The 15,241-nt window shown below is 38.2% G+C and overlaps 1 protein-coding gene across 1 annotated transcript; it reads right to left on the reverse strand.

The window, feature by feature from the left end:
- Positions 1-13,700: 13,700 nt before the first annotated feature.
- LOC138890299 (uncharacterized) lies at positions 13,701-14,402 on the reverse strand. The gene has a single exon (XM_070173674.1). The coding sequence runs from the start codon at positions 14,400-14,402 to the stop codon at positions 13,701-13,703; it is 702 nt and encodes a 233-aa protein (XP_070029775.1).
- Positions 14,403-15,241: the final 839 nt, after the last annotated feature.

Here is a 15,241-nt window from a genome sequence, read left to right on the forward strand (position 1 = left end):
TGTCCCAAAGGCACATTAAAGAATTTGAAGACATGCGTGAGAAGAAATCCATAGGAGAGACCATGATTTCCATCTTTGAATCGTGCCACCTTTTGCATATGCTCAATCATTATGGCTGGTAGATTAACAGCTCTGAACCCATCCAATGCTTCCATCAGATACATATCAGACTTAGATGTGATAGACCTCCTCTCAGCGCGAGGTAGCAGGACCTTATTTACCAACTCAAAAATAAATAGGAAGCAAAGCTTTCTTATACACCCATTCCCCCTGCTGCACTGCTCCCTCCTTAACTATAGCATGCCTAAAGTTTGATCCTCAAACATCTCTAATAGAAGACAGACCGTCAGTAGGAACATTAAGTATGTATCCTAGCAGAGCAGAGTTCATAACAATGTCTACGCTATTTACTAGAGCACAGATATGGTCGGATTCAATAGTGAAGAGGTCAGCATAGAAACTTTGGACCTCATCCTCATAAACCTTTGGCACATCCACTTTGAACAGATGTCCCCACTGTTGAAATTCAACCATCTCAAGTATTTTCCTCATACCAGCCATCTCAGATATTTCTAGGTCAAATGTGCGACCCCATAGTACATTCTAGTACCTCAACCTTTCTTTACCAGACACACTTCCACTTTTCACTTTCTTCACAGATTTGGGTCCCTTCACATTCTCCAATTTTATTTTACTAGACTTTCCAGTAGACTTACCCTTTGCACTCTATTTCACTAGAATATCATCATCAGACATTGACTCTTCAACCACCACTTGCTTCAACTTGTCACCACTCTTCACGGATTTTTTACTGGGCATTCCAACAGCCTCCTTTGAAGCACTTTCAGCAGATTGTTTTCTTTTTCTGAGATCTCTTGACCATGGAACTTGGTTCCTCTTGAGCTTCATCATCCACTTCTACTAATGGAATGTTCTTGTCACAAACAATCTCTCCATCCTTTACCATCCTCTTTTTCTTCTTCCTGCTACTCTTTTTACTCTTCTTTAAGGCAGACTCAAGAGCCTCTTTTTTCTGCAACCTTGTAGTAGGTCGCTTAGGAGAGGGCTCAGGAGTGGCTACTGGCCTCCTTCTGGCAATGAACGCACTCAGAGCAACATCATCTTGATCTTCTTCATCAATGGACCTCATAATAGGAGCCACTACTTCCAAAGGCTCAGCATCAAATAGAAGAGAAGGAGTAGGGTCAAAACTGACCTAGGAAGAAGATTCCTAACCTATTTCCTATGGAGAGGGGTCAGGTCCTTCAAGAGGGGTCCCAATAGTCTCTTCTGGTGCATGTTGTTCAAAGACCACCATTGCTCCTTCTTCCACTATGGGCTGAGTCCTTTCCTCTTGAGACTCAAGCATGGTAGAGGTTTCCTCATTCACTATTCCGTCAGCAGCGATGGCCAACATGTTTTCTATGGCCTCTCTCTCTTGAGATTCCATGGGTGCAACAACATCCGAGACAGGAGTACTTGCAGACTGATCAACACCATCCTCAAAGACCTTTCTGCCTGTGGAGTCTCACTTTTTTCTTCATCTTTGCTCTGTTCTTTGAGAATCTAAGGTGATAGAGAAGAGATACTATCGGTTTTAGGGATTTTTAAGTTCTCAACACTTAGAGGAAGAGTGTGGTATGAGGGAGTGGTGAGAGAGATGGAGGGTGAAAGAGAATCAAGTTTAGGTGTTTCAGTTTCAACAATGGTGGAAGGGGAATGCTGAGAGGTGTTTCTTTAAGAACAAATGAGTCGAGGATTTTCTCTTCAATAGTGGGAATGATTGTTTGATCTTCAACCATGGTAGATGATTAGCTTGAAAGTTCTATAAAGACTGAGAAAGAGAGAGATGATCGTTCAAGGTTTGAAAATGAGAGGGTTTTAATGAGGGAAAAGGCAATTATGAGGGAAAGAGAAACGGGTTCTGAAACAGCGGTAGATATGTGGGAAGGTGCAACGTTTTAGAGGGAAGTGAAAGGATTTGAATGAAAAGATATGACATAATAGGATCTGAAAAGGTTGATGATATGGCACTCAATTTTTGTTTCTTTTGAGATATGTATGAGAAAAACACAAGGCTACTAACCTGTGGTACAAGAACTAGGTTCTTGACCGGTCTTTAAATAATTCTCAACCCTCTTTTACTGCTCATGCATTGCTTATGCAACTTCTATAATCATCATGCATGTCTACGCTATAGAAGTGGGTTAGACTTGACTAGAAAATACCTTAGCTAATTTCACCTGAATGTAACTTTCATAGCCATATGGAAGGAATCAGGTTCTCAATTAGGCTTCATTAGCCCCAGTGCCATCCTGTTTCTCTCAAAATATTCTATGCTCAATGCTTTGGTGAAGATATCTGCAATTTGGTCTGCAGAACTTCATGCAGATAAGCTCCTTCTCCACATTGTCTTTGAGAAAATGATGTCTCACATCAATGTGCTTGGTTCTTTTATGCTGGACCGGGTTCTTGGCCATGTTGAGTGCACTGTTGTTGTCACATAGAAGAGGCACACAGTCAGTGTACATACCAAAATCTTCCAATTGTTGTTTGATCCATAGGAGCTGAGCACAGCAGGAAGCTGCAACAACATATTCTTTTTCAGCTATTTAAAGAGCTACTGAATTTTGCTTCCTTATGCCCCATGAAATAAGACATGATCCTAGGAAGTGAGCCATTCCAGATGTGCTTTTCCCGTCCACAAGATAACCTGCATAATCAACATCAGCATACCCAATGAGATTAAAATTGTCACCTGAAGGGTAGTACAGAACTAGGTCTTGTGTTCTCTTAAGATATCTTAGAATTCTTTTGGCAGCCTTCAGATGAGATTCCTTTGGGATTTGACTGAAAACTTGCATATAGTCCCACACTGAAAATAATATCTGGCATGATTGCAGTAAGATAGAGGAGAGATCCAATGATGCCTCTATACATAGTTTGATTTATTGGAGAACCATATTTGTCCATGTCTAGTCGAGTAGTAGTGGCAATGGGTGTGTCAATCACTTTTGATGCTTCCATGTCAAACCTCTTCAGAAGCTCTTTGATACTTTTTCTGACTAATGAATGTTCCCTTTGTGGATTGCTTCACTTGAAGACCCAAGAAGAAACTCAACTCACCCATCATACTCATCTCAAACTCACTTCCCATGAGTTTTGCAAATTCCTCACATAGTGAATCAGCTGTTTCCCCAAGTGAATCAGATGTTGCCCCAAAAATTATATCATCAACATATACCTGAACAATGAGCAGATTCCTCCCTCGTTTCTTCAGAAACAAAGTGTTGTCAATTTTTCCTCTTGTAAAACCATTTTCTAAGAGAAACTTTGACAATCTTTCTGATAACAACTAGGTCGGGAATCCAAATTAGAGTAATAATTTGAGAAGTAAATGCGGAAGCAATAACAACAAGGAATTAAACAACTAGAATTAAAGAGATGAAAATAAAGGATATGGGAAGAATTCAAGGAAAGAATTCCAAGAACTTCCAAGAACGTAAGTTCTATAGCCTTGACAAGATCAAAGTAACAACGTCTTGATTTATGGAACAAAACAAACGCCTTTACTTAAAAAGCAAATCAAAACAATAGATTCGGATCTTGACCACTTTACGAGTAACTTGAGACAACAATTAATAACTAGTATTAATCGCCTTCTAAGAATACCACAAAGGAATCAAAGATATCATAAAAGAGAAGTAATCTTACTACCTTGAACTAAGAACTAGTAAAGGTTGAAAGATAAATCTCAAAGCACAAGTAACAAAGGTTCAAAAGAACTCTCAAAGTATGATATACTTAATCAATAAATGTTGTGTCTTATGAATGAGAAGAACTCCTTATTTATAGGAGTTAAAAGCACTTAAAATAATGTAGGGGGTTGCTAAAAAGTCATCTAAATTAGGTAGGGGGCTGCTAGGGGTCACAATAGCCATCAAACTTAGGTAGGTGGCTCCTAAGGGGTAACAAAAGCCATCAAAATTAAGTGGGGGGCGGCCAAATCCTTTTGGGGCAGATTTGGGCCTTAAAACTATTAGTTTGGGCCATTGGTTTGGACTCCAATTGGGCTCCTTTTGAAACACCCCCTTTTGGACCTCTTTTAAGGTCATTTTGAGCCCTATTGGTGGACTTCAAGGGCTGATTTGGTAACCCAATCTTCCTCCTCTTGGACTTCAATTTGGACTACCAAATAATTGTAAAACTTGGACAATTCATCTCCTTTGGGCTTGAGCTCTTCCTCTACAATTAAAAGCTTCTTTATTTGCCATTGAAGTCTAGCAACCTTAGCTTGCAACTCTTTAGCTTGAGATCTTGTAAATGGCCTTGGAGCTTCCAAAACTCTATCATCTCTATCATTGTCCTTAACTATATCCTTGTTCTTGATGCTATCATTCCCCCCTTCTTGAAAAGAATTCGTCCTCGAATTCGATCCTACATCAAACAAAGATAAGTCAGCAACATTAAATGTGGCACTTACTTGGAACTCACCAGGAAGGTCCAACTTGTAAGCATTGTCTCCAATCCTTTCAAGGACTTGAAATGGGCCATCTCCTCTAGGATGCAACTTTGACTTCCTTTTGGAAGGAAATCTCTCCTTTCTAAAGTGAACCCAAACTAAATCTCCAGGTTTAAAAATAACTTGCTTTCGTCCCTTATTCTTTCTCAAGGCAGTTTGCTCATTTTTCTTCTCAATTGCAAGCCTTGTTTGTTCATGAATTTTTTTCATCATCTCAGCCTTTGTCCTACCATCAAGATTAGCAATATCATTAGTTTGTAATGGTAATAAATCAAGGGGAGTGAAGGGATTAAAACCATAAACAACCTCAAAAGGAGATATACCTGTAGAAGAATGAATTGTTCTATTGTAAGCAAATTCAATCATAGGTAAGTGATCTTCCCATGAAGTTAATTTACCTTTCAAAACAGCCCTCAACATGTTTCCTAAGGTTCTATTAACTACTTCAGTTTGTCCATCAGTTTGTGGGTGACAAGAAGTAGAAAACAACAATTTAGTACCTAACTTCCCCCAAAACACACGCCAAAAGTGGCTCAAAAACTTAGCATCCCTATCACTAACAATAGTTCTAGGTATACCATGAAATTTGACAACCTCTTTTACAAAAAGATCAGCAACATGTGAGGCATCATTAGTCTTTAAACAAGGAATAAAATGAGCCATTTTGGAGAACCTATCTACCACAACAAATATACTATCCTTACCATATCTTGTTCTAGGCAAACCTAACACAAAATCCATGGAAATATCAATCCAAGGCGAAGTAGGAACAGGTAATGGCGTGTAAAGACCATGTGGTAACACTTTAGATTTAGCTTGTTTACATTCCAAACACTGTGCGCACATTCTTTCAACATCTTTTCTCATTCCAGGCCAAAAGAAATTTTCGGCCAGTATGTCTAGTGTCTTTGGGACTCCAAAGTGTCCCATAAGCCCTCCACAATGTGCTTCCCTTACAAATACTTCACGTAAAGAGCAATTAGGTATACACAACTTATTTTCCTTAAAGAGAAAGCCATCTTGAAGGTTAAACCTCTCAAAAGGACTCAACTTACAATATGCAAAATTTTTGCCAAAATCAACATCATTAGCATAAAGTCCCTTGATTTGATCAAAACCCATTAATTTAGAAGTCAGGGTAGAAACTAAGACATACCTCCTTGAAAGTGCATCAGCAACAACATTTTCTTTCCCTTGTTTGTAAGAAATTACATAAGGAAACGTTTCAATGAATTCAACCCACTTAGCATGCCTTCTACTAAGCTTACCTTGACTCTTCAAGTATTTCAAGGATTCATGATCAGTTTTAATGACAAACTCTCTTGGCCACAAGTAATGTTGCCATGTGGCTAAAGCCCTTACCAAAGCATATAGCTCTTTGTCATAAGTGGAATAGTTCAATGTGGCTCCACTTAACTTTTCACTAAAGTAGGCAATAGGTTTAGAATCTTGCATCAAAACAGCACCTATTCCTTTGCCCGAAGCATCACATTCAATTTCAAAAGATTTAGAAAAATCAGGCAATTGTAACAATGGAGCAGAACATAACTTTTCTTTCAACAAGTTAAAAGCATCATCTTGTTCTTTTCCCCATTTAAAAATCTTATCCTTTTTAATAACTTCAGTTAAAGGAGAAGCAATGGTACTAAAGTCTCTCACAAACCTCCTATAAAAACTAGCAAGTCCATGAAAACTCCTAACTTCAGTTACACTCTTAGGTTTAGGCCATTCTTTTATTGCTTTGATTTTCTCTTCATCAACCTCAACTCCTTTAGAACTAACTACAAAACCCAAGAAAATCACACGATCCACATAAAAAGTACACTTTTTAAGATTAGCAAATAAAAATTGCTTTCTAAGAACTTCAAAAACTTGTTTTAGGTGTTCTACATGCTCTTCTAAAGTGTTAGAAAAGACCAAGATATCATCGAAGTACACCACAACAAATTTTCCATGAAAATCCTTAAAAACATGATTCATTAATCTCATGAAAGTGCTAGGTGCATTAGTCAAGCCGAAAGGCATAACTAACCACTCATAAAGCCCATATTTGGTCTTAAAAGCAGTTTTCCATTCATCTCCAGGATTCATTCGAATCTGATGGTAACCACTTTTTAGATCAATTTTAGAAAAGATTTTGGATCCATGTAATTGATCCAACATGTCATCAAGACGAGGAATAGGGTGGCGATACTTTACCGTAATCTTGTTGATTGCTCTACAATCCACGCACATCCTCCAAGTTCCATCCTTTTTTGGTACCAATAGGACGGGAACCGAGCAAGGGCTCATGCTCTCTCTCACAAAACCTTTCTCAAGCAACTCCTCAACTTGCCTTTGAAGTTCTTTTGTCTCTTCTGGATTACTCCTATAGGCTGGCCTATTTGGGATTTGTGATCCAGGTACAAAATCAATTTGATGCTCAATGCCACGTAAAGGTGGCAATCCATTAGGAATATCTTCTGGAAAGACATCTTCAAAATCCTGCAAAAGAGAAGAAATACTACTTGGCAAAGAAGAAGTTAGCAACTCAGAATTAATCAAAGTCTCTTTGTAAGTAAGTAGTATTATGGGCAGCCCCTCTTTTCTTGCATTTAAACACTCTTTGATTTTTATATAAAAACTCTCTTTTTTTCTTTCCTTAACCTCTTTCCTCTCACCAAGACTGTCTATTTTTTCATTCAAACCCTTTTTTATCTCTTCTCTCAAATTGCTGCCCTCTCTCTCTTTCTCTCGGCCATCTCTCTTTTTTTCTAATTCTTGGCCTTCTTTCTTTTCTTTTTCCTCAAGCTCACTTTTTATCTCTCCCCTTGGTTTTCCCATTGTTTCTCTTAATCTCTTTTGATCTTCAAACACTTGAGAAGGAGATAAAGGTGCAAGAGTAAATTTCCTGCCATTTAGTTCAAGAGAATATCTATTCTTTCTTCCATCATGAAAAACATTCCTGTCATACTGCCAAGGACGACCCAGTAAGATATGACAAGCTTGCATAGGTATTATGTCACAAAGAATATCATCCTCATATCTACCAACATTAAATGAAATCATGCACTGTTTGTTTACCTTTAGTTCACCACTATCATTTAACCATTGGAGTCTATATGGAGTAGGGTGTTTCATGCATGCAAGTCCCAATTTTTCCACAAAGTATGAACTCACCACATTAGCACAACTACCACTATCAATGATCATAGAGCAAGTTTTTCCCTTTATCCCACACCTAGTATGGAATATATTCTCCCTTTGTTCTTCACTATTGCTTGCCAAATTGATAGTCATAATCCTTCTAACTACCCCAATCATGCCCTCATTAGGTAGTTCTACATCATCTTCATCACTCACATCTCCCTCTTCTTCTCCCTCACCTTTTTCACTCTCATATCCTCCATCTTCTCTAAGAATGATGTTTCTTCTACTTGGACATTCATGCATCATATGACCCCTTCCTTTACATTTATGACATTGAATAGAACTAGAAGGTGTAAAAGGTTTAGGGTTAAAGGTTTTACCTCCCTCTTTGTTCTCAAATTTACCTTTACCCTTGTCTTCTTGAGGTCTAGAAGAACTCTTCATCTCATGATATGGCCATGGCTTCTTGGAGATGGTGCTTGTCCGACCTTTCCACGAGCTAGTCTGCTTTCTTTTATTTTGATTTTCTATCTTTACAGACAAATCAACTAACTCATCTATTGTTACATATTGTTGTAATTCTACTACATCAGCTATTTCCTTATTTAAACCATTTAAAAACCTAGCCATTGTAGCCTCTTCTTCCTCTGTACAATTAGCTTGGATCATAGCCATATCCATAGCCTTAAAGTACTCATCCACAGACATGGACCCTTGCTTCAATGTTTGAAGACGTTGTTGTAGCTCTCTTTGAAAGTGTGATGGCACGAATCTCTTCCTCATCACCCTCTTCATCTCAGCCCAAGTAGCAACTGGTGCTTGTCCTTCTTGCAATCTGTCCCTAGCAAGCTTTTTCCACCAAATAGCAGCATAGTCAGAAAACTCAACAACAGCAAGTTTAACTTTCTTACCCTCAGAGTAGTTGTGACAATCAAAGATGGCTTCAACCTTTCTCTCCCAATCAAGGTACAAGTCTGGGTCCCTTGCTCCCTTGAATGATGGCATCTTCATCTTTATACTACTTATATTATCATCTTCTACTCTACCTCTTTGTCCCCTCCTATCTCTTCCCACCCTATCAAAATCAATATCATTAAAATCATCTATAGGGTTTTCTTGATTTACAATGGGAGCATGGGGTACATTTCTCCTAGCTTGGGGTCTAACATTATTTTCCCTCCTAAGTTCAGCTATTGTATCATTTTGATCAGCAATGGTATCCCTCATCTCTTGGAGTTGCAAATTCAACCTTTCAAATTGTTGATGCATAGCTTGCAAGGTAAAATCATTTCTTGCTTTGATTTCAGCTTCTTGGAGAACCCTTCGTTCATCATCACTACCTGTACGCGACATCTTTAAAAAAAAGTGTAAACTGTATCACAAAACTTAGCTCTCTTTTTTTTCTCGGAATAACCTTTGAACAAAATACTTTGTAGATTTATAATTAAACCCAACTCGTATGAAATTCTTAGTAGTAAAATTCAGATTTTTGGGGAACTAATGAAAGAAAAACCAAATCCTAGAACTATTAGGCTCGGTTGAAACATGACGCGAACAAAAAGGAAAGGATTATATGTTTAGATTAGAAAGAGTAAGAAAATCTAGGATCCCCTCTTCTTGTTTCCTTTGTTAATTTTTGGTAACAAATTAGATACAAAAGAAATATCCCGGAGAGCACGCAATTCTATTTTTTGTTCTAAAAATTGATTTTCGTTTTTTTTTTAATTTGTTTTTCTTTTCTTTTCTTTGCTCTTAGTATTCAAGAAATCCCAAGACTTACCGAGAACGAAATCTTGATAAAAATCGCTCTGATACCACTTGATAGCAACTAGGTCGGGAATCCAAATTAGAGTAAGAATTTGAGAAGTAAATGCGGAAGCAATAACAACAAGGAATTAAACAACTAGAATTAAAGAGATGAAAATAAAGGATATGGGAAGAATTCAAGGAAAGAATTCCAAGAACTTCCAAGAACGTAAGTTCTATAGCCTTGACAAGATCAAAGTAACAACGTCTTGATTTATGGAACAAAACAAACGCCTTTACTTAAAAAGCAAATCAAAACAATAGATTCGGATCTTGACCACTTTACGAGTAACTTGAGACAACAATTAATAACTAGTATTAATCGCCTTCTAAGAATACCACAAAGGAATCAAAGATATCATAAAAGAGAAGTAATCTTACTACCTTGAACTAAGAACTAGTAAAGGTTGAAAGATAAATCTCAAAGCACAAGTAACAAAGGTTCAAAAGAACTCTCAAAGTATGATATACTTAATCAATAAATGTTGTGTCTTATGAATGAGAAGAACTCCTTATTTATAGGAGTTAAAAGCACTTAAAATAATGTAGGGGGTTGCTAAAAAGTCATCTAAATTAGGTAGGGGGCTGCTAGGGGTCACAATAGCCATCAAACTTAGGTAGGTGGCTCCTAAGGGGTAACAAAAGCCATCAAAATTAAGTGGGGGGCGGCCAAATCCTTTTGGGGCAGATTTGGGCCTTAAAACTATTAGTTTGGGCCATTGGTTTGGACTCCAATTGGGCTCCTTTTGAAACACCCCCTTTTGGACCTCTTTTAAGGTCATTTTGAGCCCTATTGGTGGACTTCAAGGGCTGATTTGGTAACCCAATCTTCCTCCTCTTGGACTTCAATTTGGACTACCAAATAATTGTAAAACTTGGACAATTCATCTCCTTTGGGCTTGAGCTCTTCCTCTACAATTAAAAGCTTCTTTATTTGCCATTGAAGTCTAGCAACCTTAGCTTGCAACTCTTTAGCTTGAGATCTTGTAAATGGCCTTGGAGCTTCCAAAACTCTATCATCTCTATCATTGTCCTTAACTATATCCTTGTTCTTGATGCTATCACTTTCATACCAAGCTCGAGGAGCCTGCTTCAATCTATACAATTCCTTGTCCAATTTGAATACATATTCAGGATGTTCGTGATATTCAAAACTTGGAAGTTGCTTTACATACACTTCTTCCTTGAGGAAGCCATTCAGAAATGCATTTTTGACATCCATTTGGAATAGAGTGAATTTCATATGCGATGCAAAGGCAATGAGGATTCTGATAGCATCCATGCGAGCAACTAGAGCAAAAGTCTCATTATAATCAATTCCTTCCTCCTGATTGTAGCCTTGTTCCTTGTAGTGTTTCCATGTTTATCGAGCCTATTCCTGAATACCGACATGGTTCCTATGATGGTTCGATCTAAGGTCTAGGTACTTAGTGCCATACATTGTTCCTTTCGAACTAATGCAGCTCATCTTGCATGGTTGTGATCTATTATGCATCTTTTAAGGCTTCCTTAATGTTTTTGGGCTCTATTTGGGAGAGGAATGCTGAGAAGACAAGTGAATTTCTGGCTTTTTATCTAGTTTGGACTCTTGAATCCAGAGGAGTAATTATGTTTTCAAGAGGATGGGAGCTTTTGTGTTTCCAGTTGGGCACTTGAGCTTCATTTATAGAGGAGCTGGGTAATTCTGACTGGTTCCCTTGTATCCTTCTTTCAGCTACCTGTGGAGTACTTTGAATTGCATCAGCCACTCTTTCTTCAGCTTCAGTGGTTGTAATTATAGTATCTGGTTCCTCTTCGGCCGATGAGGAAGAGACTGCATTGTCTTCACTTGTCTCCTTCACTTGACTCATCATATCTGTCTTTCCATTTGCCATATCAATGAGCTCAGCTGGAACTAGTAGAGGCTCTCTATCTTGATCATCCTTGTTGCTTTTCTCACAGGAGAGGTAGGGCTCGTCAAAGATTTCATATACACTCTCCTTAACACACTAAGTCTGTTTGTTGTATACCTTGTAGGCTTTACTTTGAGAAGAATATCCTAAAAGGATTCCTTCATCAGTCCTGACATCAAATTTTCCAAGCTGATCCTTTCCCAACATAGCATTTGCACCTAAAAGTTCTTAAGCGAGTCAGCTTGGGCTTCCTTCTATTTAGTAACTCATAGGGAGTTTTGTTCAAGAGAGACATGATCATGCACATGTTCACCAAGTAGCAGGCAGTGTTGATAGCTTCATCCCTGAAGTTCTTAGCAATCCCATTATCGATCAGCATTATTCTTGCAATTTCTTCAAAGGTTCTATTTTTCCTTTCCAACACTCCATTTTGTTGTGGAGTTCTTGGGGCTGAGAAGTTGTGGGTAATGCCATTCTCGTTGCAGAATTCATCAAAATTAGCATTGTCAAATTCTGTTCCATAATCTGATATAATGCATGGTACTTTTGATTCCATCTTCACTTGAATTTTCTTCACAAAGGCTACAAAAACTTCAAAGGTCTCATCTTTTGTTCTAAGGAACAGAGTCCAAGTGAATCTGGAACAGTCATCCACTATCACAAAATTGTATCTTTTTCCTCCCCTACTTTGCACTCTCATAGGACTACATAGATCCATATGAAAGAGATCAAGTAGTTTTGAGGTGCTGACATCCTTCTTTGGCTTGAATGAGGATTTCACATGCTTCCCTCTAGCGCAGGCATCACAAACCTTGTGCTCTTTGAACTTTGACTTGGGCAGACCCCGAACCAGGTCCTTCTAAACTAGCTTATTCAGTAGAGAGAAGCTTGCATGCCCCGACCTTCTGTGCTACAATTCAACATCATCATCAATTGCTTTCAAGAAGCTCATCACCAATTTGTAGGGACTCATAATCAGCAACGTAGATATTCTTGTATCTTTTGGCCACTAGTACCACTTCACCAGTTACTAGATTTGTAACTGTTCATATTTTGGACAAGAATTCCACCTTGTTTCCTTTATCACATATCTGAGAGACACTCAAGAGATTGTACTTAAGACCATTGACATAGTACACATTCTCAATTGAGTGAGTGAGTGATTTTCCAAATTTTCCAACAATAAGAATGTACCCTTTTCCCATTTCCAAAGGATACACTCCCTCCTTGTAGGGATTTTAGTGAAAGAAAGTCCATGGTATTCCCAGTTATGTGCTTTGAGCACCCACTGTCCATGAACCATTGTTGACTGCTTTCTTTCACTGTTCCCTACACAAGGAAATCAATGGTTAGATTTAGGAACCCCAAGCAAGTTTGGGTCCCTTGTAATGAACAAGAGGATGAATAAGTGATCTTCTAGTCCATGCAGGTAACATGCGCTTTTTATGGGTGGCACCTAGTCCTCTTTCAACAGTTACTCTTTCAGCAAAAACTTTGTTTTTCTGAAGAGACTGAACCCTAGCTTGGAAATTTTCTTTGAAATGCCCATTGTTTCCACAGTAGGTACACAACCAATTATCAGGTACAATAACATACTTGCTATGAGGGTTATAAGGAATTCTCTCCCTTTGAAACCCTATTCCCTGTATGTTTCAACCATTGTTAACGTACATGGCAGTAATAACATCCGATGACCAGGTCCACTTAAGTGACTTCTCGATATCACTTTTTACTCTTTCCAATTCTGCTTGAAGTTGTCTATTTTTCTCAAGTTTAGCAGACAGACTAGTGTTTACAGTATTTAACTCATTTCAAGTTTAATGTGTGCCTTACTAGCCACTTCCTTTCCTTTTTCATAATTCCCAGGCCTACATTCAGTTTTGAGTTCCTCTATTATTTCCTTTAAGTCTACAATCACCACTAAAAGGTCATCTCTCCTGCTCAATAACAACCACTTTCTACACTAAGGCATATTTTTCTTTACTGGAATTCTCAATGGTTTCTTTTAGGTCAACTACTAATACCATCAGATCATTTCTTTCGTGTTCTATACTAGTGATTCTCTTAGTTAGAACCTCCTTTTCATTTTCCAGATTACCTATGGTTTCCTTCAAATCAACCACACAAACTACCAAGTCATCTCTAGTTTGTTCAGCATCTCCGAACTCCAAGGTTAAGGCATCCTTATCATTTACAAGACTATGGTAAGCATCAATCAACACATTAGCTAATGACATGAGTTTTCTAGGAGAGTAGGACTTCAGATTTCTCTGAACATCCCAAAAATTTACCTCATCATTGTCATCGTTCTCATCATTATCTGATTGAGCCATCAAAGCAAATATTGAGTCCTACTCATTTGCTTCACTTTCAACTGTCATCACTGAGTTGTCACCTACATCATCTTCTTCTTCAAACTCGCTGGAAGAATCTCCCCATGCTGCAAGAGCTTGCTTCATAACATTGTCAGCAACGTTCTTTCCTTTAAAATGTTTGTCAGGAACTAGGTTCCTCTTTACTGCTTTGTCAGAGTTGTGTTTGAAGTGTTCTTGCTTCAGGAGAGGACAATCTTTGATGAAATGCTCTGGCTTTCCACACTTATGACAGAGGTCATAGTTCTTTGGCTTGCTAGAACTGCCCCTCGTTGGTATACCTTCATTCCTTCTAACCATTTTCTGAAATCTCCTGGTTAGGTAAGCCATGTCACTATCCTCGCCACTTGATTCATTGCTTTCTGCCTTGAGTATCAGGTTCTTTTCCTTCTTTATTTCTCTTCTTCTAATGTCCTTATTCTTTTTCTTTTCATAGGTTTTCAGATTCCCAACCAGCTCATCTACAGTCAGTTCCTGCAAATCTTTTGTTTCAGTAATGGCATTCACTTTACTCCCCCATGAACTGGGCAAAACACTGAGAATTTTCCTCACGAGCTTGTTCCTAGGAATGATATCACCAAGCAGGTGTAGCTTATTTATGATGAAAGTGAATCGTGTGTGCATGTCTTGGATGGATTCATCGTCCTTCATCCTGAAGAGCTCATACTCAGTGGTGAGCATGTCAATCTTAGATTACTTTGCTTGAGTAGTTCCTTCATGTACTGTTTGTAATGCTTCCCATATCTCTTTGGCAGATTGGCAAGCTGAAATCCTATTGTATTCATCAAGACCTATACCAAACACCATAATTTCTTGGCACAAAATTTTTTCTCCACAACCTTCCTGTCAGCATCGTTGTATTCTTTCTTCGTCTTAGGCACTGTCATAGCAGGATCTCCAACCTTTTTTTATAGGGACATAAGGACTATCATATATAACATCCCACAACTTGGAGTCTTCATCCATGATAGAATCATGCATCCTTATCTTCCACGACCCATAATATTGGCCATTGAACCTAGGTGGTCTGTAGGTAGATTGACCCTCTTCAAAGTTCGGTAAAGCAGCCATGTAGATCCTTTCTAGGTGTTAACCTGATAAAAAGAACCCGCTCTAATACCAATTGATAGAATATATGAGTTCATCAAACTATATAGAGACCAGGTCCTATATAAGTTTCCACAGATAACGCTAATGCAACAGTAAGTAAATCGAACATGGAAATTTTACATAGAAAAATCCCTACTCAAGGGGATAAAAAAACCACGACCTACACTAGTAGGATTTCAACTTCACTATGAGCAATCTTAAGATTACAACCTATGCAATCTATGAATTAAACTATTAATTCCTCACTAACTTGTAATACACCTATTACAAGCCACTTTGCAATACACCTATTATAAAGACTTCAACTCATGAATAACTCTAGTCACGATACAAACACTAAAGGTTTATGGTTTACAAAGGGTTCGCTTCTAGATAAGCAAAGTAGGAATTACAATGAAGAGCAATTACAA

This window comes from Nicotiana sylvestris, chromosome 4, assembly GCF_000393655.2.
Source record: "Nicotiana sylvestris chromosome 4, ASM39365v2, whole genome shotgun sequence".
Lineage (NCBI taxonomy): Eukaryota > Viridiplantae > Streptophyta > Magnoliopsida > Solanales > Solanaceae > Nicotiana > Nicotiana sylvestris.